We start from the raw sequence: 26,107 nt of genomic DNA, 5'->3' as shown, positions 1-26,107 counted from the left end.
AATACTTGAGCTGTCATGGGTGGCCTCCCAGGGTGCCTGACAGTAGGAAGCTGGAGTCAGAAGCAGAGCTGGAACTCAAACTCAGGTACTCTGATATGGGATGGTGGCATTTCAAGTTGGGTCTTAACCAGTGCCACCAAATGCCTGCCTCTTTTTAAAAATTTAAAAATTACTCATTTATCCCATATAATCATTACTGGTCTCTTTAGATTTTCTTTTTTAGTGGCTTTGGTTTATCTTTCTTAGGATTTGTCCATTTCACCTAGGTTATTTAGTTTATTGACATATAATTGTTCACATCGTTCCTGCATAATCCTTTTTGTCCCTACAAAATTCCCTCCTTCATTTCTAATTCCAGTAATTTAAGTGCTTTTTGACTTGGTCAGAATAGCAATAGATTTGTCAGTCTTGCTGATCTTTTTACAGAATCAATTTTTGTTTTTTCAATTTTTCTCCACTGTTTTTCTATTTCTCATCTAACCTTTTCTGTTTCCCTCCTTCTGCTTGTTGTAGGTTTAATTAGATGTTCTTTTTCCAAGGCCTTAGGTGTAATGCAAAGCTATTATACAATTTTCCTTTTTAAAGTAGGCATTTATATCTATAATTTCCCTCTATACATTGGTTTAACCTCACACCATAGCTTTTAGCATACTGTGGCTTCATTTTCATTCATTTCAAAAGATTTCTAAATTCCCTTGTGATATCATTCTTTTTTTAAAAAATTATTTATTTATTGGAAGGGCAGATATAAAGAGAGGAGGAGATACAGGGAAAAAGATCTTCCATCCACTGGTTCATTCACCCAAGTGGCCACAATGGCTGGAGCTAAGTTGGTCTGAATCCAGGAGCCTCTTCATTGTCTCCCACACAGGTGCAGGATCCCAATGCTTTGGGCCATCATCCTCCACTGCTTCTCCAGGCCATAAGCTGGGAGCTGGATTGAACTGTGCAACAGTCACTAGGTTACCGTGCTGGACCTGTAATATCATATTTGACCCTCTGAATCATTGTCTCCCAACTTTCTGCTATTTAATGATTTATTTTGTCACTCAACATGGCCAGAAAACATACTGTACCTGGCTTTAGTTCACTTAGTTTTACTAAAGTTTATTTATGATTTAGCTTATGTGGTCTTTGCTGGAGATGTTTCATATGTACTTGATAACATGTATACAAATGCTATTGGGTGGAATGTTCCCTAGATGTCTTTAGATTTGGCTTATAGTGCACGTTGTGTCCTCTACATAGTTGTTACTGAAAATGGGTATGAATATCCCAACTTTTTGCAGATGTGTCTATTTCTTCTTTCATTTATTTCAGTTTTTTTTCCCATGTATTTTAGGGCTCTGTTGTATGCACACATGTTCATAACTGCTACATCTTCCTGATAAATAGGCCATTTTATCCAGATAAAATGTCACTGTTTAACTTAATGATTACTAGGTTATATCTAGATAAGAGTAAGAAGTTCTGTTTTTTTTTTCTTTCACATTAGGATGACTACATATAATGTTAATATATTGCATATTTCTCTGTAAAGAGAACCTGGGATATATGATATAAGATGTCCTCACTATGCAGAAATAGTAAAGGCTTGAAAAGAAAAATATATTTACACTGACTGGACATACACAATGTATACATGTAATGAAATATCACATAACAGCCCATAAATAGGTACAAGTTTAATGTCTACTCATATCCAAGATTATTTTGTCTGCAGCTACTTCACTTATAATTGCTGTTTGCATAATGTATTTGTTTTCCATTCTTTTAGCTCCAATCTCTCCATTTTTTTCCAATGCAAACTGTGTCTTTGATAAATAGCACAGTTTTGGGTATTTTCTACATTGACAATTTCTCTTTTGATTGAATTGCTTGCTTACTCTGTTCACACTGTTACCACTGATGTGGGAATTTATGATTGCTATTTTATTATTCACTTTCTATATGTCCCAAGTTTCATTTCTCTAGTCTTTCTTTTATTTCTTTTGCATTGAGTATTTTCTAATGTGACATTTCAATTTCTTTCATAACACTTCAATGTTTTTAAAAGTTATTTCTTTAGTGGCTGCTCTAAGGACACACACACACACATATATCTTAAATAAACTGAATCTGCTTTACATAGATACTAACTTACATAGAAATCTTGTTCCTGCATAATTTCATTCCTCTATTTACTTTGTCTGCTATTACTGTTGTATGTGATTTCTACATATATTATCAGCCTAACAATATGAATGATCCTGAAATAGTTCATAGAAAAGTTGTATTATGAAAAATTGTACATGGGTTTTAGGAGGAAGTTTTTCACCAAATTTATAACTATTTCCACAAACTTTTTGAAGTCCTCTTGTATATTATTATATTTAATATAATGTTATGCCTGTTAGAGAAGCTAAGAAAGAAGAGCAAGGTTATATTTACAGTTCTTGTATGGTAATTTCCCATTTCCTGCTATCTTTACTTATTCCTATGGATTTGAGTTATCATCTGGTTAGTTCTTTAATACACTACAAGATTACTTCCATCTACCTCCTTTTACTGGCAAATATGTTACATTTTTGTATGTTATAGGCCAAGCAATGCAACTATATAAATGTTGTTTTATACATTTGCTTTTTAAATAAGTTAATGAATGAAACATACGTTTAGGTGACTGCTTTTGCCTGTACTCTGTGTGTATTAGCATGTGTGTGTGTGTGTAGATTTAAATTACTCTCTGAGGTCACTTGTTTTCAATCGGAAGAACTTAATTAGCTGCTGTTAAGTCAGGTCTGACAAATTTCTGATAATACGGAAATGTTTTATTTCACCTTCATTTTTGAAAAATGGTTTTAGTGTATATGTAACTTTTGGTTGACAGTTATTTTATTTGAGTACTTTGAATATATCACTGCCCCATCACCATTTTTGGATGAGAAATTAGCTGTTAATATTGTTGGAGTTCCTTAATAAGTGATGGTTCATTTTTCTTGTGATGCTGTCAAGCTTTTCCCTTTGTGTTAGGATTTCAGCATTTTTATTTCACTGTGTCTGTGGATTTCTTTTAATTTTTCCTATGTTGAGGTTGCTTAGCTTTTAGAATGTGTAGATTTGGAGCATTTATAGCTACTATTTATGGAACTATGTTCAAGTTTATTCATTCATTCTTTCTGTTCCTCAGCTTTGAAAATATAATCTCATTTATTCCTCACAATATAATTGGATAACTAATTATCAGCCTCATTTTATAGATAGCTGAGGTTCAAATTAAGTGATTTTCCAAGCTGAATGCATTGAGTGTGGCTGTGAATTTAAACACAAGTCTGACTCTAAACCTCTTCCTTGATACCACATCTATTCTTCAGCAACCATTAACAAACTACCAAAGGATTTGACTGTCTACTTTTTTCTAGAAAATTCTTTCTTCCCTTGTCCCTTTAGCATTCTTTGCTAGTATGCTTCCCTTCTAAAATTCATATAACAACTTCTATTTAACATGTATTAAGCACAGTTTTCAAAAAATTATTGCTTTAAATTCAATGATTACTCAGTGGTAGCTAACTTAAATGGCTGTGAGAACACAAATATTTTGATCTAAAAATTTCTTAGAAAAATATATAGCTTTTGCAAACCCTGATTACTTAATAGGGAAGCATTCATTAAATATGGTGACTATTTATGACCCTACCTACTGTTACAGCTGCTAGTTCAGATGTAAGATTTAACTGTTGATGTATTCTTTTACTTACTGGGTGGATAAAATTAGGGAAATATGAGTTCCAGTAAAGAAATATATCATTTTTAACAACTTCTTCGGTTCTGTATATAGGAAACGTTACTGAAAAAATGTTATCTGTAGGGACAAATATCTACGAAATCTATCTCCCCAATTATAAAGATGTAAAAAATCCTCAGGAAAAATCCATTGTAATTTATCCTGAGAAAATAATGCTTTTTGTACATCACCCTTTGCCTTCAGTATATCCTCTATTCTATATGGTCTTTTATTACATAAAATGTTTTCTCCAAATTGTCTTCAAAAGCCAAAAGTAATTGTCCCAAATAACATTTTCTTTGTTAAGCATTCTCTTTTTCAACATCAAACAAATTTATATTTAAACAGAAATCCCAAATCCAAATTTGTGATGCAAGGAAGACCATTCAGAACCTAAAATGGATAATATATTCTAGCTAACATTGTTTTCTGTAGTAATGTCTGTAGCAGATGATATGAGAGTAGCAGGTTGGAGATCTGATTGTTGTTTTTTGTTCCTTCCAAACTCTATTACCAATATTTTCCCACGCAGTTTATATCCATTTACCAGATGCAATGCTTGACATGCTACCTCCTTATCTAAAAGAAAAAGAAAAAAAATCATTTTATACAGGATTAAATTCAATTCTATTCCAAGTCTAGTTTAGGTTGTTTTGCCCTGGAATCAAATGTAGGTTATCAGGTCATATGATCATGTGATTTTTGTCATCTTTTCTATAATCTTCAATTTGTGTAACTTCTCAAGATTAAACTAATAATTAGGATGAATGACAATAAAAGCTCAAATTGAATATTTGAGGGCATTTCCTAACTCAAAGGCATTTTGCTAAAGAAGTCTAAGCTATAATTATGCGTGTGTGTGTGTGTATGTTTGTGTATAGATACATGCTTCTATCTTGGACAGCAGGTTAAAGATACCATGAGAAGCAAATTTTCAAAAGAGGTAACACAACTAAGAATAGTCATGTTACCTAGGACACTTTGCTAATTTTTTCTTTCCATGCGAAAGCTGTGATAGAACTCACCATCAAATAAATTTCAGAAGCATATGGAAGCTTGAGGTGTAAAAATATATAGTATGAAGTATGAGTACCCAATTTATACGTTTCACAGTTTGGATGCAGAAAAAGGAAGTGGTGTATTATGGCTAGGAATCTGTGCACTCATAAGTCGAAGATATCTTTAAATTAAAGCAATTTTAGTTTTATATATATACAAACTTTCAAATTGGAATAGCTGCTATTAGAATTAGCAAAGTAATATTACATTTTAATTGTAGTTTATAAAGCCTTTTATTATATAATTTGTTAATTACTGGATGTATAATGTTGGAGTCCAGGGGATTTATTTTACACATAAAAGGGATCTTCAAACTTCAGAAGGCTAAAAACCACTAGTAAATGGATCAACATATATTTATTAGTATAGGAAAATTAATATGACTTTATGAAAATGAAGGAGGGGATTTCATAGTACCTGTCTATAACTACTTGCTTACACACAGACTGGTAGGCTATTTATAAATCAAGACAGTTTAGGGAAAATGAAAGATACAAATCTTATTCACTCTCCCTGCAATGACATACTGTTTGGTCAAAGAAACTGAAATTCCTATATTATTCTTCCCTTTGTATTAGAATACTGAAGTCATGTATCAACACTGAGGGAATTATTTAGAAGGCAGTATTAATCATCTTCTAATTATGAATAAGGAATGAATCAGTGTATTAGCTTGCAGTTACTTATTTCTGAAAGAATAGGGCATAAGGCAAGTACATGTGTTCTGTCCAGAATATCAAAATATTAATGAGTAATCTAATTATAACTTGGACTAGAATTATTACTTCAATGAAAGGAAAGTGGATTTTGTTAGGGTCAGAAGGAAATGCCAAAACTATAAAAAACACACTGCCAGCAGAGTAGAAGCAGCACATAAGGTAGTCTCTAGTGAACTGATCCTGCAACTAAGTAATTATATAGATGAAGCCACTTACTGGGAAAGGTGATAAAAGCCTGCCCTCTCATTCGTCCAGTCATCATTCGGAATTGAATTGGAGGTCCTTTTTTCTCCTGGAACCGAGCGAACAACGAGATAAGATCTGCTTCAGTTACCTGAGGGCTAAGGTTCTTCAAGTACAACACCTAATACAGAGTAAAGATCAACAGAAATATCATGTAAGACAGGTAAGGTAACTCACTATAGTTTCAGATAGAGATTGTTGACTGAATACATTCATCTAATTTTACTTGTTACAGGAAATTGTAAAACTGTAAGGACTTATACACACACACACACACACACACACACACACACACACACAACCATTGGCAAAAATAGCAGCAAGGCCAGTGAGAATATGAGAAATTGGCAATACCAAAAATATTCTGAAAGTTGAAGAACAATGATATACAAGAAACAACCTACTTTATTCAAGAAAGCTAAATCTTTAACCAGTAGAGGGGAAAACCAAGAAGCCACTCAGTCTCCACTCAAGAATCTTCAATTAGTTCATAACCTGGTAACTTCAGGTACCTCTGAAAATGGCTATGAAGGGATGGGGTTACAGTAGGTTGAAAATTGTTTAAAAGTCAATTAGAACTTTGTATATTCTTTCCTGCAATATGCTATCAGGCGAATTCAACAGCAACAGAACATACATTCTTCTTAGGCATGCATGAGACAGCTTTCACTAAGTCACTAAATGAGTTTAAGGAAATTGGAAAAGAATGAAATAAAGCTAGATGTCTTTTTTGACCCCAAGGGACTGAAACTAGGAATCAACAAAGAAAACTGGAAAATCAAAAGTATATGGAAAATAAATAACACACATTATATAACTGATGGGTCAAAAAAGAAATCAAAGGGGTAATAAGAAATATCTTGAGAAAAATTAAAATGCTACATACCAAATCCTACTGCATGCAGCAAAAGCAATATTAAAGGGGGATTTTTTAGAGTAATAAATAAATATGCTAAAAAATAAAGATCAAGAAAAAAACAACAACCTTACCACATTCCTCAAAGTAGGAAAAAAGAAAAAAAGAATTAAGTAAAATCAAAGTTTTTAGCTAGATTAAAATAATAAAAGATTAGAATAGAAATAAATGGAGTAGGGAATATAAAAACAACAGAATAGTCAACAAAATTGAGTTGCATTTTTGAAAAGATGAAAAACTGATAACATTTTAGCTAGATTGAGAAGGTTTGAAAAATCTTCAGAAAAAGGAGATATTAAAATCAATGCTATATAAATAAGAAAACATATGAACAATTATGCATCAATAAATCATACATATATAAATATATTTATAATTGCCTATATATACATATAAGAAATAGATTAAATTCACAGACATTTTTAAAAAGTATCATGACTGAATCATTAAGAAATAAAAAAAAAGTGGGACTGGCATGGTGGCACAACAAGCTAATCCTCTGCCTCTTGTGCCAGCATCTCATATGGGTGTTGATTCTGGTCCTGGCTGTTCCACTTCCAATATAGTTCTCTGCAAATGGCCTGGGAAAACAATGGAAGATGGCCCAAGTTCTTGGGACTCTTCAACAATGTAGGAGACCTGGAAGAAGCTCTTGGTTGCCTGCCAGCTTTGGACTGGCTCAGTTCTGGCCTTTGGGACCATTTGGGGAGTGAACCAGTTGATGTTAAGATTTCTCTTTCCGTGTCTCCTTCTATCTCTGTAACTCTGACTTTCAAGTAAAAATAAATAAATGTTTAAAGACTTATTTATTCTTATTGGAAAGTCAGATATACACAGAAAAGGAAAGACAGAAAGATCTTCCACCCATGGTTCACTCCCAAAGTGGCCTCATCGCCCAGAGCTGAGCCAACCCGAAGCCAGGGGTCAGGAGCTTCTTATGGGTCTCCCACACAGTTGCATGGTCTCAAGGTCCCGGGGCCATACTCGACTGTTTTTCCAGGCCACAAACAGGGAGCTAGATGGAAAGTGGAGCAGCCGGGATACAAACCGGTGGACTTATAGGATCCCAGTACATGCAAGGTGAGGGTTTTAGCCATTAGGCTATTGTGCTCTGCCCAATGTGATACATTTTTTACAGAATCATTTCAACAAATGCAGTCCAAGCGCCGGAGTGCTGGGGAGGATAGTGTGGGTTCTGCTCCAATATGCCGCTCCCCACTTTTAGCAGGCCATCCCCAGGGGCCCAACTCCGTCGTACCTGAGGCTTTTGCATTTATCCCCAGTCTCGGCCTTCTCTGCCACGGTGACAGCGCCGATGTCCCTATCACTCCATGAACACACACTTGTCCCCTACACCTGGGCAGGCCGTGTTCCAGAACAATAAGACCAGCACAAAAGCAGACAAGCTCTACTAACATTGCCCAGGTGGGCAGGCAGGGAGACAGGTTTGCCGAGCTCACCACTATACTGCATTAAAACCACTCAACAAGGGCTGGTATTGTGGCCTAACTGGTTAAGTTGCTGCCTCTAATGTCAGCATCCCACAAGACCACTAGTTCTGGTCTTAGCTGTTCCACTTTTGATCCAACTCCCAGATAATGTGCCCAGGAAAGCAGCAGATGGCCTACATGCTTCAGTCCTTTAGTAATATGGGAGACCTGGCAGAAGCTCCTGGTTCCCAGATCCTGGCGTTGGCCAGCCCTAATCGTGGCTATTGTGGCCACTTTGGAAGTGAAGCAGAGGATAAAACATCTCTGCTTCTTCTCTCTTCCTCTCTGTAACTCTGTCTTTCAAAAAGTAAATATTTAAAACCTAACAAACTAGCAACTCAATAAAATTCCCTCAACATAATACTATATATGGAAAGCCCACAATCAAGAAAATATTAAATGGTGAAAACCTAAAACTTTTCCTGTGATATCAAAAAGCAGATGGCTACTCTTGTTGCCATGTCCATGCAACACAGTACTGGGTGTTTTAGCCATAGGAATTAAGAGAAAGAGAGAGAGAGAGAGAGAGAGAGGTATGCATCCAAAATATGAAAGAATAAGGGTAATTATATCTATTCATATATGAAACCATCACACATACAGGAAGCCATAAGGGGCAAACAAAAAATGTTAAATCTATTAACAAGTTCAATTAAGTTGTTTAATACGAACTTAACAGAAAAATCATTTGCATTTATATATACTAGTAATGATTACTACCAAGAGGAAGTTAAGAAAACAATCTCATTTGTAATAGCACTGAAAAGAAAAAAAATGCTGAGAAATGTACCTAAAAAGTTGAAATATTTGTATACTGAAAAATAAATAATGTCGAAGGAAATTAAAAGTAACACAAATTAAATGGTAAGATACTCTGTTCCTGGCTTGGAAGATTTAATATTGTTAAGATAGTAATACTATTCAAAATGATTTATTGCTTCAATGATATGTCTAGCAACATCCCGGAGACTTTGTTTTTTCACAAAAGTGGAAAAAAATGCCAAAATTCAAAAGAAACTGAAAATTATCTCAAAAACCAAAGAAAAAAATCTTAAGAACAATATTACAGGCCTCACAATGCCTTATTTCAAAAACATTTCTACAATTAGGAGATATTATAGAAGTATGCTAAAAACACACGTTGGGGAAAATAGTCTCCACAAAGCATGAAGAGATAGGCAGTCATATACAAAATAATGAAATTGAACCCTTACCTTAGATCACATACATAAATCAACTAAAAATAGATGAAAGACTTAAGACCTGAAATGTTGAAACTCCTAGAAGAAAATATAGAGTAGAAGCTTTTTGACATTGGTTTTATCAATGATTTCTTGGACATCACACCAAAAGCACATGCAGCAAAAGCAGAAACAGACAAGAGGGACATAAAACTAGAGTTTTGCATAGTCAAGGAAACAATAGAGTGAAAAGAAAACTTAAAAAACAGGAGAAAAATATTTAAGGCATTAATATCTGAAAAACCTAAGGAACTCATTTAACTTACCAGCAAAACTAAATCACCTTATTAGAGTATGGGCAAAACACTTTGATAGACATTTTTCTATAAAATTGAAAAGATGCTCAGAAGTACCAATCACCAGGAAAATGCAAATCAAAACCACAATGGGAAGGAGGATGTTTGGGCTAGTAGTTAAGGTGCTGGTTAGGATATCCACATCTCACATCAAAATGCTGCTGCTGGCATATGATTCCAGTTTCCTGATATTATAGATTCTGGGAGGCAGCAGGGATGGTTTAAGTAGTTTTGTTCCTGTTTCCCATATGAGAGACCTGGATTGAGTTCTCAGTATCTGCATTCGGCTCAGGCCATTCCCAGTCACTGTGATCATATGGGAAGTAAAACAGTGGATGGGAACTTTCTCTGTCTCTGTCTCTCAAAACAAAATCACGAGGTATAATTTCATACTTGTAAGAAAGGAATTATCAAAAAACCAGAAAGTAATAAGTACTGACAATATGGAGAAATTGGGACCTTTGTATATTGTTGGGAATAGAAAATGGTATCAAAGTTTTCTGAAAATTAGAATACAATTACCATAGAATCCAATGATCTCACTTTTTGCTATCCAAGAGAGTTGAAATCAAGAGATATATACACAGTCCATGTTCACTGCTGCACTGATAATTGCCAAAAGATGGGGACAATGCATATGTCCATTGGTGAATAAAAAAGGGGTATATATATATATATATATATATGTATATATATAAATAATGGAATATTATTCAAATGTGAAAAAGAACGATCTATAATATTCTACAACACAGATGAATTTTGAAGTAGTATGCAAAATGAAGTAAGAATGTCCCAGAGCAGATATTCCCAACTCCACTTACATGAAATATTTAAAGTTAAATCCATCAAAGCAGAAAGTACAATGGTGGTTGCTATTCACAAGGAGGATAGGCAAATCAGGAGATGCTATTTAATAGGTAGAAAGCTTCAATCATGCAAAATGAGAAAGTTTTATATAGGTCTACTGTATAACAATAGGCTTACAGTTAACACGTACACTTAAAATTTTGTTAAGAGGACAATTTTGTGTTTTTTAAACACAGCAAAAAAGAGGAAAAAATATTTCATACATTAACAATGCAATAGTTATAACCATCAACAGCTTGAGAAACTAGGAAAAAATTAGGATACGAATAGAATCGAAAAGAGCTAGAAAATAGAGCCGACTTAAATGATTTTATCATGAAATATATGAATAAATACATTAAACACTATAAGCAAGTAGTAGAACATCTGTGTCAAATATTTTAAACCTTGATACTAACATATTTAACATTTATGCACTTTGTATCTTAAAGGCAAAGGTTCAAGGTAATTTACTTGTGATTCAGTTAGGTAATTTTTGGTGCTTGCAAATCCTTGCTTTCAAAAGCTTATTTATCAGGAAAGCATCAGCAAACTAAATAACCACCAAAAGGGGGTAAGTAGAAACAGACTAGGAAAGATCCCCTTTAAAAGGAAATATCTTTTGGGGCTGGCGCTGTGGTCTAGAGGCTAAAGTCCTCACTTTGAATGTGCAGGGATCCCATATGGGCACCAGTTCTAATCCCGGCAGCTCCACTTCCAATCCAGCTCCCTGCTTGTGACCTGGGAAAGCAGTTGAGGATGGCTCAAAGCTTTGGGACCCTGAACCCATATGGGAGACCCAGAAGAGGTTCCCGGCTCCTGGTTTCGGATTGGCTCAGTTCCAGCCGTTGCTGCCACTTGGGGAGTGAATCATCGGACGGAAGTTCTTCTTCTCTGTCTCTCCTCCTCTGTGTATATCTGATTTTGCAATAAAAATAAATACATCCTAAAGGAAATATCTTAAAAAAAAAAAAAAGAACAAGGAGGAATTCTGGTAGATAGGGCTCATTTGAATATACCTTCTCTATTCTTTCTCTCTCTCTCTGTGTGCACATAAATGAAGAGTCTTCAAAATGCTTATGGAAAATGCATATTATGAAAATCTATATATAGATTTCAAAATTTTTTGCAACAAAATAAAACATTTTTCATTCTATCATTCACGAAGTTTTAGGTACATGTGTACATGTTTATCTACATCTATAACATATTCATATGTGTTTAGATAGACACAAAATGATACAGCTATGTTCATAATAAAAATAGAATCTTCAAGAAGTCAAAAAGAATGTGGCTCTTCCTAGTATCTTTACATGATATATAGTTGTATTATTTGGTATTTTTTAATCATTACATAAATAGTATTGTTCTGGTATGCATTCTTCTGCAGTTAACTTTAAACTGACTTTAGGCAGTTTCACATTTGCAGAAAAATTGAGACAACAGACCAGAGACCTGCCATATGCCACTCACCCAATTTTCCTATTATCAGTATCTTGAAAGATTGTTAATTTGTATAATTAATGAGCCAATATGATGCATTATTAACTAAATCTCATAGTGATTCTCTTATTCCTTGAGGTAGAGTATCTACATAAATTATTTGAAATTCTATTTCTTGGAACATTTATCTGTTTTGTTTACTAAGTCAACTATTGCTATCAGAGTAATGAATACTTATTCTATTCTTTAGATTACTATCCAACATTCATTTATTTAATTTGTTGCACAGCATTGGTCATTGGAAGCACTTTCAATCAGCTCTTGTGTTCCTTTACCAAATACCTCAACGATGTTTTTTTGTTGTTGTTTTTGTTGTTGTTACTGTTCTTTTCACCACTTCTCCCTTTCTTGCACTACAAGATGCACAAGGCTCATCTTGTATGTTTCCTGCTCTGGTATTAGAAGCAATCACTTCATCAAGGAGCCCTGGTTCTTGTAATCAGAGAATTGCATTAGAAATCAATACGTGGATTCTGGGCATACTTGTCACTAATGGAGTGTCTTTTGATTTGGATCCTCCCAAACAACAGAGGAGAAAAATGTGTTAAGACTAATTTTTGTACACATAAATATTTTGATATGTGTTCATCTATATAAGTTAGACATGAGTTCAGACTATATATCTGACTATAAAATCATTACCAGGGGCCAGAGCAGTGGCTCAATAGGCTAATCCTCTACTTTAAAATGCTGGCATCCTATATGGACACCAGTTTGTATCCCAGCTGCTCCACTTCTGATCCAGTTCCCTGCTTATGGTCTGGGATAGCAGCAGGGTGTAGTCTAAGTCCTTAGGAGCCTGCACTCACACGAGAGACCTGGAGGAAGTCCCTGGCCCCTGGCTTTGTATCGACAGCTCTGGCCATTGTGGCACTTTGGGGAATGAACTATGGATGGAAGATCTTTCTCTACCTCTTCTACTCTCTGTAAATCTGCCTTTCAAATATAAATAAAAACAAAGATTTTAAAAAATCACTACCACATCAGTCATTCTAGTTTCATCTCTAAGATATAAATCCCAATTGTGAGAAATCTGCCATTCATTTACTTAACTGTTCCAATCCATTATGCAAATATGGACACATAGGTACTGTGTTATATATATGTATATATATAATTAACATATATATATTTAATAGTTAGAATCTCTATGCCTTATTTTTGTTGTTGTTGTTGAATGCTGGGCACAATCTATTAAACAACAGGAACTAAACAAAACATGCCAAATTGTCAGATGTTTTCTTTTTGAGAGGCAGAAACAATGAGAAAGTTCCTATCTACTGGCTCAACTCCCTAAATGTCCAGAACGGCCAGAGGGTTGAAGTTGGGAGCTGAGAACTCATCCAGGTCTCCCACATGTGTGGCAGGAACCCAATAACTTGGGCCACCATCATTGCCTCCAAGAGTCAGTGTTAGGAAGAAGCTTGAGTTAGGAGTCAGATCTGGGTGTGAGATACAGGTATTCAGCTTCTGAATCAGGACATACTAACCAATGTCTTTACACTAAGCCAAATACTCCTACCTGGCATGGGGCTTCATGTTAATCTTTCCAGAAGTTGGGCTGTGCTTTATGTCTGCTCTAATTGTAGTGAGAGGTTTCAAATTTTTCTGTTTTCATCTCTCTTGCTTCCTTTGGGTTTCCCTACAAACTCCTTAAATAAAGTCTGAACCTTGCAGATATTTCAGTGATAACTCTCAGTGACCATACTGCAGCCCTGGTGATTTGGTGGTAAGGTATGAGGGAAACAGAAGGACTCTGTAACCACACAATCAAGTCTCAGTCTTTTAGTGTCACCAGCTTGCAACCTTCACAAGGGTTTCACAGCTTTTTTTTTTTTTTTGCCTATCTCTATTTATTAACTAATATAAGAAAACAAGATGGGCCTGGAGTTAGATAAGACTTTGGTAAAGTTGTTGGCCTTGCTGGGTAGCTCTTGGTTGTATTGATCAAGTTCTGACACTACCTCAAAATGATCACTTTTCAACTCCCTGAGCTACAAACAGGATTTTTCCTTTAGCCTTTTACCTTAGGCAAAAGCAATGAAGATGTAAGTGTTCACTTAAGAGTGCATCTCCCAGGAGTTTGTCAGTGCTCTGCTAGTTTACACTCTACCTCAAGCAATTTGTTCAAGTTACTGCTTAAGTGCTCCTACCAGTTAATGGCTCCAGTGCCTTCTGTTCCCAATAGGCAGGAGTGAGATGTAATTTTCTGTAATCACTTGTCTCCCAAGATTTCAGGGTTGCAGTTTGCCCTGTGGCTTTGATTTTTCTAATGGTTCCAAGAAGAGTCATTGAGTTTCAGTTTGTTGATTTTTTTTTTCTTGCTGTAAAATGGAAAGTTCTGATTTCCAAACACTTTACATGTTGGAGCTAATACTTGAAGTTGGCAACTAGGTTTTTTTGAAATTGAAGTTATACTCATTGATTTCATCCATATTGATTCTTATAATTCAATGTCCTAAATTTTCTCTACTGTATATTATTCTTTTATGCATATGCCATGCTTTATTCTCCTAATGATGAACATGCACATTGCTTACAAACTGTGAACATTGTAAAATCTCCTAATATGCATTGTGCAAGAGTTTTGCTGTGATAGGTATCTATGAGTGACACTGCTGATTTATACGGTATGATCATCTTCAACTTTACTAAGTATTGCTATGATGTCCTTTCTTAAAGATTTATTTTGCTTTAAAGGCAGAGTGACAGAGCAGGGCGGGAAGACACATGGAAAAAGAGATCTTACATCTGCTGGTTTACTTCCTAAATGGCCACAATGCCTGGCACTGGGTCAGGACCAGGAACCTGGAACTTTGTATAGGTGTTTTATATGGGCAACAGGGGCCAAAGTACTTGGGCCATTTTTTTTTTTTTTGACGGATTCCCAGGCACACCAGCAGGTAGATGGACCATAAGCACAGCAGCGGTATTTGAACTGATGTTCTGATATGAGACGCCAATGTCACAGGCAACCATTCTGCTATAATGCCAGGTGCTGTCATGATGTTCCTAAAACAAGGCTTTCAAATAAATAAATCCTTAAAAAGTAATATTTTAAATAACTAGAACACATAGGAAAAATGATCTAGAAAAGGGCAAAGGTGTAGAACAGTTAATTCACAGAGGGTTCCTGGAACCTAATAAATGATCAGTATCCACATAAGTTCACTTAAAATCAGGGTCATACATAGTAAAACAATGAGATACCTTTAAAAGTAACTGGGCAAAACAAACAGTCTAATGTTACAAAGTCTTGGCTAGGATCAAAGTGGATCTCTGAAATCCTGATCATTTAAAGCTGAAGACACATATCTTACATCTTAGTAATTCCACTCCTAGGTATACAACTTAGAAAATTGATTCTTAAAGTATCATAATCTGACTAGCAGCATCTCCTTAGACTGTACTGGAAGTGCAAATTTTCAGGCCCACTGTAGAGTTAATGGGGTCAATAATGCTGGGAGTTAAGCCAATTTTGTAAAAACCTTTCCCTTATTTATTGCATTATTGTATTTATTTGAAAAGGAGGGTGGGAGAGCAAGAATGAAAGTGAGCAAAAGAGAGATCTCCCATTTGCTAGGGATGAGCAGGCCTCCCTCATGGTGGCATGGATTCTACTAGTTGAGCCATAACCTGTTGCCTTCAAGGGTATGTACGAGCAAGAAGGTGAAATTAAGACTCAAATCCAGGAACTCAAATATGGGACCTGGGCATCCTAAATGACTTCTTAATCAAGACCAAATACCACTCTTGCAATTGTTTTATGTCCCTGAAGTGATTCTGATACACAGTAGCATTTGAGAATCACTGCAATACAACATTTTCTTTCCCAACCTGAGATCTACTGGAAGAACTGTATCTTACATTGCAACTCAAACATAAATTTTATATAGACACACATATATACTGTGACCAAACTAATTTTTCTGTCCTAGAGAAACTCTTACATATGTATAATAAAGAATGTGTAGTAATGTTTGTTGCAGGATTATCTGCGACAATGAAATAATGGAAAGGACAAATCTTGAGGAAACTGGAAAATAGATTATGGTGTATCTCTACAATGCTACACTATTCACTTCTTGTTACACTTGAAATAAACTGTAAAACATTACATATACTAAGTCAAAAAAGTGAGTGTAAAAAGAATATGTAGTTTCAAAAATGTGCACAGTACTGGGTATGGCACAATAGCCTAGTGGCTAAATCTTCGCCTTGCATGCACCCACGATCCCATATGGGGGGTCCTGGCTGTTCCACTTCCCATTGTGCCTGGAAAAGCAATAGAGTATGGCCCAAAGCCTTGGGACCCTGCACCATTTGGGAGACCTGGAAGAAGCTCCAGACTCCTGGCTTCGGATTGGCTCAGCTCTGGCCAATGTGAAGACTTAGGGAGTAAACATGTTTCTCCTTCTCTCTAAATTTGCCTTTGCAATCAAATAAATAAATAAATAAGCTGAAAATATTAAAAAACGTGCACAATACTATGTTCACTATAAATATAGAGCTCATCAACTTCTAGTGGGGTTATTGATAAATCCATTGTAAATTGAAACACTGGAGGTAAAAAATGCATTTACTACACTTGACCTACCACTCATTTTAGCTTAGCAGCACAGCATACTATAGAGCATTGGTTGTTAAGCCTCAAGATCACATGACTGATTGAGCTGGGACTCACTGCCACCATACTGCCCAGCATCACCAGGGAGTACAGCACTGCATATCATTATACTCTGGAAAAGATCAAAATTCAAAATCCAAAATACCATTTCTACTGAATGCATATTCCTTCTGCTCCAATGTAATGTCCAAAAATATTGTAACCTAATTTATTGTAACTTGGGGACTGTATGCATAGGGATATATGGTAAAAAATATATAAATGTGCATGACAATGGGAAATGACAAATTCAAAACAGTGTATTTAACTGGCATGGAGGAAGGAGGAAGCAGGAAAGAGGAAGAACAAGATTGGTGAGGGATATGTGGAAGTCTTCAGGTATAACTACAGTAGTTTGCTATTTTTTAAATTAAGGAAATATGGAAACCATTAAGAACTGATTAAAGTGCCTGGCTGGGTACATAGGTGTGTGACATAGCTTTTGGTATATCCATAATATTTCCTAAGAAAAAGTAAAAAAAAAAATGCTGCTATCCTTGAAGTATGAGCAAGAATATATCAAAAATTCTATGAAACAAAGGAATTTTTCAATATTCCTTACCTACCGTGGCTTTTTAGAAAAATTCAGCAGGAATCACAGATTGACATTATTATTTGTTTTTTGAAATGAAATAAAACAAAGTACATGTTCCAGCAGCTTACGTTGTTTCTTTGCATGACATTAGTAAAGGCGTTTTCTGTTCCAGATGTAACATATGAGTGATTTTCAAAAAAAAATTCAGAGAATGTAATTTATCTTTAAATTCCATTTGACATCAATTTTTGGAGTATTGTAGTATAGCATGCATATTATATTATTTGGTTAATAAGACAAAGATTATAATTACTCAGTTATGTTTGCCAATATATTAAAGCCTTAGAGGGCCTATGTTCTCCATTTAATGTTTTGCCAATGTAATTTAAATCATATGTTACATGAACGCTAGGTGGAGCATCCAGAAGAGAAACTTGTGGTAAAAACAAACCCTACTCACAATCAAGGGTCAATTATTTATTAATTCCAGTAGCAATCTGGTTAACAACCATGATGGTCCCATGAATATTGCTTGATTATTAGTAGCTCAGGAAATCAGAAATCACTTTAATGTCAATTCAGAATTTCTAACGGGTATGGATGAGTCTCATCAAGATACCTTTAAAATTCTAAAGGTAGTTTAGAAACTTACAAAGGCACAAAGAATATCATAGAAAATATGCTAGTTATTGTGATAAGCAGAGAATGAATAGCCAAGGTCAAGGACAAACACAATCACTGTGCTTGTATCATGAGTCCTTGGTAAAAAAACCAAAGGCAGTTTTAAAAGTATCACTTTAAGTAGAGGTAAATAAAAATGAAAAACAACCCATGTTGTTTGTCTTAATTTGGCCTATACCTTGTTTGGCTCCCCTGGATTATATGAAGAAAACATAGGAATTTTGCGGATCTCTTCCTCTGATAAACGATTTCTCTGGATCTCATCTTCTGGGACAAATTCTATCGGCTGCGTCAGCTTCTTAGGCCCAGTCCAACACTGCTCAGGTGAAAAATCAATAACTTTTGCCACATGGAGACCTGGACCTTTACCCTGTGCTGCCTGTTTTCCCTCGTCCTTGAGAAATGATGGGTTCTCAGCTGTGCCACTATCTCCCACTGAGGAGGCTGAGACCAGTGAGTGGGAAGCAAAGGGTTCACCTCTCATAAGTTGGAACTCTTCAAGACGTTTTTTCATTATCATCTCGTGGTAAAAATTTTCCAGGTTGTTCATGGGATCACCTTTGATCTTCTTATGGGGTTCATCTGGATCAAGACAAAGAGATAGCGAAGTTCTACAAAACCTACCAATACAGCCTTTGACAAATTAATCAAAATTCAATCCTGGATTTCATAGACAGAAACTGCTAGGGCAATTCTTCACAACCTGTGACAAATGAGAATAGTATATAGCTTTTTGTAGTACATCTCAGGCGAGGCCAGAATCACAGTGAGGCAAGAAAGATGACTGGGATTCTCAGGATCATGCAAATACAAGAGTATTTCAGAAAGTTTGGGTAATGGAATTAAAGTTTACTGTGGTGCAAAAACTTTTGAAATACAAGAACATGAGAGGTATTCAAAAACTTCCTAAAAATACATAGTATGACAAAACCATGCATAAATTTCAAAAATTTTTAGTACCCCAAATAATAATTTAATTCCATTTTTTGCAAAAAAATTTAAGGTAACCTCTTATAAGCATTGCTAACTGATAAGAACATTTAAAAAATGTAACCAGTATGGCAAAATCATACTTCACAACATTAATAGTAATTCTTTAGTATCATCTAACTTTAGGTTCATATTCAAATTACCCTGATTATCTCAAAGATAAATTTTTATATTTGGTTATTCAATCTGGGATTTAAGCTGGGCTTTGGCTGTTATTACCTTTTAAGTCTCTTTGTCTCTTATTCTTTTCCACCCTTCCAGCTCACTTCCTTTCCTATTTATTGATTTATTAGAGAAACTAAATTTGTTCTACGAACAAATGGATAGTATCAATTCTTTCTTTATGGTATTTTTAAACTTAGTCCTCAGTCCCCTATTTCCTGACAATTAATTCTAGAATGATGCTAGCTAATACAATAGTCACTGGCCACGTGTTTATTTAAATTAATTTTTAACATCACTTTCTCAAAGTTTTAACATTTTAAGTGCTTGGTAGCCACATGTGTCTAGTGGATATCACACTGGAGAGAAGAAATAAAAACTATTTACATCACCATTTCAAGCTGCATTGGACAGTACTGATCTATAGGGTAAATTCAGGTTCAATATTGTTAGGCAAGAATCCTTCACAGATGTGGACTTTATATCACATCATGGCATTAAGCACACCCTGTTTGGTGGCTGCATTTTTAGTGATGCTGAGACTGATACACAGATTCATGTAGCATTAGTCTCATCTTTTCATTATGAAATTCTTTCATTTACCTCTAACCTAAGGGATTTTACATCCACTGGTGATCATTACCAAGACCTATTAATTTATTAAGACTTGCAAGGTGGGGCTTTCCTAATTCCATTATTTCTTTTGTATCTACTATGTACAATTCTATAATGAACTTACCGTCACCAACTATTTGATTTCTTTCATTCAAACAATCATGCTTGATTCTCCACACCCCATTATTTATCAGTTATGAGAAAAGTGAGTTAGTACCTTAGAAATGTCCAAAGCTTATTTTTGGTATAATTATGAGAACATGTGATTTCCTGTATTACATGTGTTTCAATTAAATGTAATAATTATTTTCTGTGGTCAAACTACTTAAGACCGGGAGAGTCCCCTTCAAATCACTTCTTGTATTGTTTACTGATTTTCTGGCAAAGTAAGATACCCTGTGTTCATCTCACACAAACCCAAATACGTTATACTATCTCCAAGGACTTGTAATTCCTTCTAGAGAGAAGTGGTGTCTAGACACCACTGTTTGTTGCCAGGCATGCTTAACGTTGTTGAGTCACTGTTGCTTCCAGGCCTTCTGATTGAACACAGTTAGGAAATTTTTTGAGGAAAATAAATCGTGAAACCATATTAATATTTCCAATTCAAATATACGTTTGCAAGGTTCCTACTTACACATTTTGATGTTAGATTTATATCTCTTTCCTCATAAACTTAAAACATTGGTTATTCTTAATAATATTAGTAAAAATACTCACTAGCTTCTTCCTACAATACACTTAAAGATTTTTAAAATGTCAATAACAATGTTATCATGACTATCAACAATAAAAGCCACTGAACGCATTTTTACATTTCTTTGCATTTCCTTTTGTTCTGAGAATATAACCCATTAGGAATATACAATTACGGCTTTAAAATTACTCTAACTGAATCTTCTGTGTGGTTATGCTTTATTGCTTTTTTTTAGGATTATTTCTTTCAGGTTGTTATGGAATTCTAGGGATTTTTTCCCCCTCCTCGATTAACAGTTTAATTATGTAAAACATTTACGTGGATCTATAGTGAAAACTTTTATACAGCATCTTTACAGAAGTGTCATTTCCATCTCTGTTCCCTTCATCCCATTCCCTTCCTTCCCCATAAACAATATCTTAATTTTAAGGTTTGGCTTATGACTCCACTATTTCTTTTTGAAAATATAAGCAAATAAGCATACATACATACATACATATATATATTTCATTAATTACAATTCTCTGCTACATAAAAGGTAATGTATAAACACTGTTATAGTAACTACAATTTTGTATTTAACAATGTAAACTATTGATAATTGCATATTAATATGTGGAGCTCTTCTTTCTTCTTATACTGCACAATACTCCATTGTATGGATGCAAATAGTTTACTCAACTACTCTCCTAATGATACACTTTGGTCTTATGCTATTATGAATAATGCTCTTAAAAAGCTTTGGTATTTAGACAGTATATATTAGAAATATACTATAAGAAGTGGAATTGCTGAGACAAACGGTATATGTGTATGTAATTTCCCTATATATTGCTAAATTCCACTCTATAGGAGTTAAATTATTCTGTATTTCCACCAGCAAGGCATAAGAGTACAGAAGCATTTCTTAAGATCCAAAAATTCCCCAGAAAGAACTCAACATTACAGATAAAAATAGATAAATCAACTACATAAAAATTGAGAACTTCTGTTTATCAACAGTGTCATAAAAAGATGAGGAAAAAAAGTCATAGAATACAAACAGGTATTTGCTATATGAATAACCAATAGTGAACGTAAATCCAGAATATACAGATCCTGGAAATCACTAAGAAACAATGGAAAACCATAAGGAAAATGGAGAAAAGATTAAAGAGAAGTTGTATAAAAGAGGAAATTCACATAGCCAAGAATATATGCAAAAGTACTTAGCCATATTTAGGTAGGATTCAGAAAACTATAAGAAGGCAATGAGATCCTAGTAGAAAACTGACTGGTAGAGATGACAAAGAATAATGCCATATGTAAGAAGACATTTCAAAAGGATGGTGGAAAGTGGAATTAAAAGATAAGTTTATTTTGATGCAAAACATTTTTCAAGTCCATAAATATGAAACACCTTTAAAATTGTGTAAAATGTATATTATGAAACATCTATGTGCGGGTTTCATTTTTTTATAAAACTAAGCTTTAATTTCCTTTTTCCAGGATCTTTTTATAGTGTCCTTGAGTTGTACAGTTACAGACCAAACAGAACTGAGTGAATATGCTAATGCATATAGTAGAAAAATTATATATTTTTGTATATTATCTTTCTCTTTATTTATATAGACATATATTTGATCAGCAATATGAGCCAGGTATTATTCTAGACTAAAAGGAGTAGATTAATAAAGAGATCTACTTTTATACAGCTGCTAAACTATGTTAGAAGGATGTGAATACTATGAAAAAAAAAAAAAAACCACCAGAATCCAGCAAGATCCAACATGATAGGAAGAAGCAGGAGGTAGTAGTGATGATGGTTGTAATCTTAATGTTGATCTGGATAGATCTCATTGATTAGCTGACATCTGAGTGAAGATCTAAAGAAAGTAAGGCAACCTATCAAATGATAATACATTGAGGACCTAAAGTGGTAGTATGCTTCAAAAAATGTGAAGATACTGAAAACACAAAGTATGAGATAACACAAATATGTGGAAATTAAGCAACATACTTAGAGATAATCATTAGTCAAAGAGCTCTCAAAGGAAATTTAAAAACAGGTTTGAATTGAATGAAAATGGAAACATGACACACTAAAGTGTATGGATGCAGCTAAAATAATGCACAGAGAGAAATGGAGCTAAATGACTATCAGAAAGGAAGAATGTTTTCAAATTTGTAACCTGAGCTCCTAAGAAAACCAGAGTAAACATAAAGCAAGAAGAAGGAAATAAATAACAATGAATCAATACAACAGAAAACACAAAAGAAGAGAAAATCAACAAAACAAAAAGTTGGTACCTTGAAGCATTTAAACAAATATCAAACCCCTATCTTCATGGCAAAAGGGACTATATAGCCATGTTTAAGTTAAGGATACTGAGTTAAGGAGGCTATCTTAGATTACGCAGGTAGGAGTGCTTGCTTTGGCAGCACATATGCTAAGATTATGCAGGTAGGCACAATGTAATCGCAACAGTGCTTAAATAAGGAAGCAGGAAGGTCAGAGATAGGATAGGAGATGAGATGATAGATGCAGAATTTGGAGCAATGTACATAATACAACATGAATCAAAGAACACAGGTGGCCTTGAGGAGCTGTGCAAAGTTCACTCTAGGCCCTTTAAAAGAAATACAGTCCTGCCAGCACCATGATTTCGGAAATTCTAACCTCTAGAGCTGTTTAGCTCTTCAAATGTATGGAATAATTATAGCACACATGGGAAAATAATACAATATCAAAAAGCACGTATAGAGAACCTACAGCTCACATCATACATAATATTTAACTGAATCTGTTCCTCTACGATGAGAAAAATGCAGGAATATTATTTTCGGGTGTGGCACAATGGCTCAATTGGTTAATTTCCACCCCTGCAAGCACTGGGATCCCATGTGGGCACCCGTTCATGTCCTGGCTCTCCACTTCCCATTCAGCATCCTGCCTGTAGTCTAGGAAAGCACTAGAGGATGGCCCAAAGCCTTGGGACCCTGTATCCGCATAGGAGACCCAGAAGAAGCTCTTGGCTTCAAATTAGCTCAGCTCTGGCCATTGCGGCCATTTGGGGATGAACCAACAGATGGAAGATGTTTGTTTGTCTTTCTCTCCGTAAATCTGTTTTCCAATGAAAAATGAATAAATCTTTCCTTTCATTGAAAAACAAAAATAATATTAGTTTTCCTCACTTTAACTGAAGACTTTAACAAAAGTTCTAGACCAGGGGTGGGAACATTGTTTTCTGTCAAGGACCATTTGGATATTTATAACATTATTTATGGTCTATATACAATTATCAACATAAAAACTATCCTGCTGGGGCTGAAACTTTGGTGTACTGGATAAAGCCACTACCTGTGATGCCAGCATCCCACAGGGACCCAGTTCAAAGCCTGTCTGTGCCACCTCCATGCTAACGGTTTGAGAAAGCAGTGAAAGACAACCCAAGTGTTTTGACCTCTGGCACCCACTTGAGAGACATGTAACAAGCTCCTAACTCCTGCTTTTGGTTTGGCCCAGCTGCAGCTGTTGGGACTGTTCACAGAGTGAAACAGCACATGGAAGATTCTCTCCCTGCCCTTTTCTCTTTAAAACTCTGCCTTTCAAATAATTAACACATCTTTTAAAGAAAATTTAGCTTGCTATACATTTATTGAATTTCAACTCCCACCAGCAGTTGCATTGGTAGGTTGAGACCAAAGGATATTACTGGCCTTTTAGAATCCAGAGGATGGATGTTTCCCACCCCTGTACTAGACAATATAAGGAAGCCAAAAATAAGTTCTTCAAATGGAAAGGAAGAAGTAAAATGGTCTTTATTCATAGGACACACGACTGTTTATGTAGAAAATTCCAAGGTAACCATAAAAAACCATTAAAATTACTAAAATATTTTTGTCCCAGGCTATAAGATACTGTGCAAAAAATTAACTCTATGTCTGTAAGACTTCCAAGTAGCAATCAGAAAATAAGAAAACAGTTTTATTCATAAGCGTCTGAAAATTATTAAATACCTAGAAATCCATTTTGTAAAATAGTTTAAGATTGATAAATTAAGAACTATAAAATCAGACTGAAATACATTGTATAATATTTAAATAAAGGAAGAGACATGCCATGTTCCCTTCATGGGTTAGAAGATTCATGATTAAGATAACAATTCTCTTCAAATTGAATTACAGGCTCAACTAAATCCCAATTAAATTCTAGCTGGCTATTTAATAGAAAAATTCATATGCTGCTGCTAAAATTTATACATAATTACAAAGGACTTAAAATAGAGAAAAGAGATTTTTAAAAACAGGAATAAACTTGGAAAAATTATACTACTTAATTTCAAAACTTACTATAAAGGTACAATAAAGAGAGTTAGGACACAAACATAGGTACATATTATTAGAGCCCACTTGTGTGTTCAGAAATAAACCCATATATTTACAGTCCATTTATTTTTCCACAAAAGTACCATGAAAATTTAATTGGGGAAAGTCACAGTGTTTATAATAAAAAGTGTTCAGACATTGGAAATTCATATATAACAGTAGAATTTTACAGCCTTCATATACACAAATTGAACAGACTGAAATATAAGAGTAAAGACTAAATATTCCAGGAGAAAACATAGGAGTATATCTTGCAAAGGTTTCTTAGGACTTGACATCACGAGTACAGTTAATGGCAAAACAAGCTGATAAATTGAACTTCATTAAAATTATGATGTGAGGGCAAACATTTGTCTTGTTAAGATCAAGATGTTCACACTCCATAATCAGAGTTTATGCGTTTGATACCAAGCTCTGGCTCCAGTTTCCTACTAATGTAGATCCTGGGCAGCATGGGTACTGGCTCAAGTTATTGGGTGTCTGCTACATTCATAGGAGATCTAGATTGAATTCCCAGTTCCTGGCTTCAGCTCTGGCTTTTCAAGGCACTTGGGGAATGAATCATTAGAAAGGAATACACATGCAGACTTACTGTCTCTCGAACAAACACATTATAAATTTTCTAAAAAGTAAAAATTGTTTCCTATCAAAAGATGCCATTAAAATATAAAGAAAATATTTGCAAATTAAATACTATGTTTATTTATTTGTTTCAAAGGTAGAGGGACACAGATCTCCCATCTAGTGGTTTCCTCCTCCAAAGCCCTCAGCAACCAGAGCTGGGCCAGACTAGTCCGCTATGTGGGTGATGGGGAACCAACTACTTAATCTATCCACTGTTGTATTAGTGGGAAGCTGGAATCAGGAGTTGTGCCAAACTCAAATCCAGACACTTGGATAGAAAATGTGGGTGTTCCAAGCAGTGTTCTAACCACTGTGCCAAATGCTTTCCCCCATATTTCTGACACATGAGTTAATTCAAAATGAACAAAGAACTCTAATCAAGTAACACTAAGTAAACAACCCCATCAAGAAATGGGCAAATGACTTCAAAAGATATTCACGAAAGACATATAAATAGCTAATAAGAACATGAAAAGATACTCTGGATCATTTTTATTATGGAAATTTAAATTAAAAGAATAATGATATATTACATATGTGTATGTATTGGTATACATACACATCAATTACTGTAACAAAAAAGCCGTAGTAAAATATACTGACAAAGATAAAGAGACACAGGAATCTTCCTACACTGCTGAACAGAAAGTAAGGTAGTATAACCACATTAGTAAGCAGTTGGGTATTTTC

General features: G+C 34.8%; 1 protein-coding gene across 10 annotated transcripts in view; it reads right to left on the bottom strand.

Moving 5' to 3' along the window:
- Positions 1-1,205: 1,205 nt before the first annotated feature.
- RBM41 (RNA binding motif protein 41) overlaps positions 1,206-26,107 on the bottom strand; it is a 44,988-nt gene continuing 20,086 nt past the window's right edge. For 5 of the 10 annotated variants that reach the window (XM_040999720.1, XM_040999717.1, XM_040999715.1 and 2 more), the window contains 3 exons: positions 18,140-18,543; positions 5,758-5,905; positions 1,206-4,342 (listed from right to left, as the gene is read on the bottom strand). In XM_040999720.1, the coding sequence (XP_040855654.1) occupies positions 4,176-4,342; positions 5,758-5,905; positions 18,140-18,543 (719 nt within the window). In that variant the 3' untranslated portion in view covers positions 1,206-4,175. Of the gene's footprint in view, positions 4,343-5,757; positions 5,906-18,139; positions 18,595-26,107 lie in introns of all 10 variants that reach the window. The other 5 variants (XM_040999718.1, XM_040999721.1, XM_040999714.1 and 2 more) reach the window with 4 other exon arrangements.

The sequence above is a fragment of the Ochotona curzoniae genome, unplaced genomic scaffold, assembly GCF_017591425.1.
Source record: "Ochotona curzoniae isolate NIBS_2020 unplaced genomic scaffold, NIBS_Ocur_1.0 scaffold_1852, whole genome shotgun sequence".
NCBI classification, from domain to species: Eukaryota; Metazoa; Chordata; class Mammalia; order Lagomorpha; family Ochotonidae; genus Ochotona; species Ochotona curzoniae.
The sequence above is the reverse complement of the archived record's forward strand: the minus strand, read 5'-3'. Positions and strand labels throughout refer to the sequence as shown.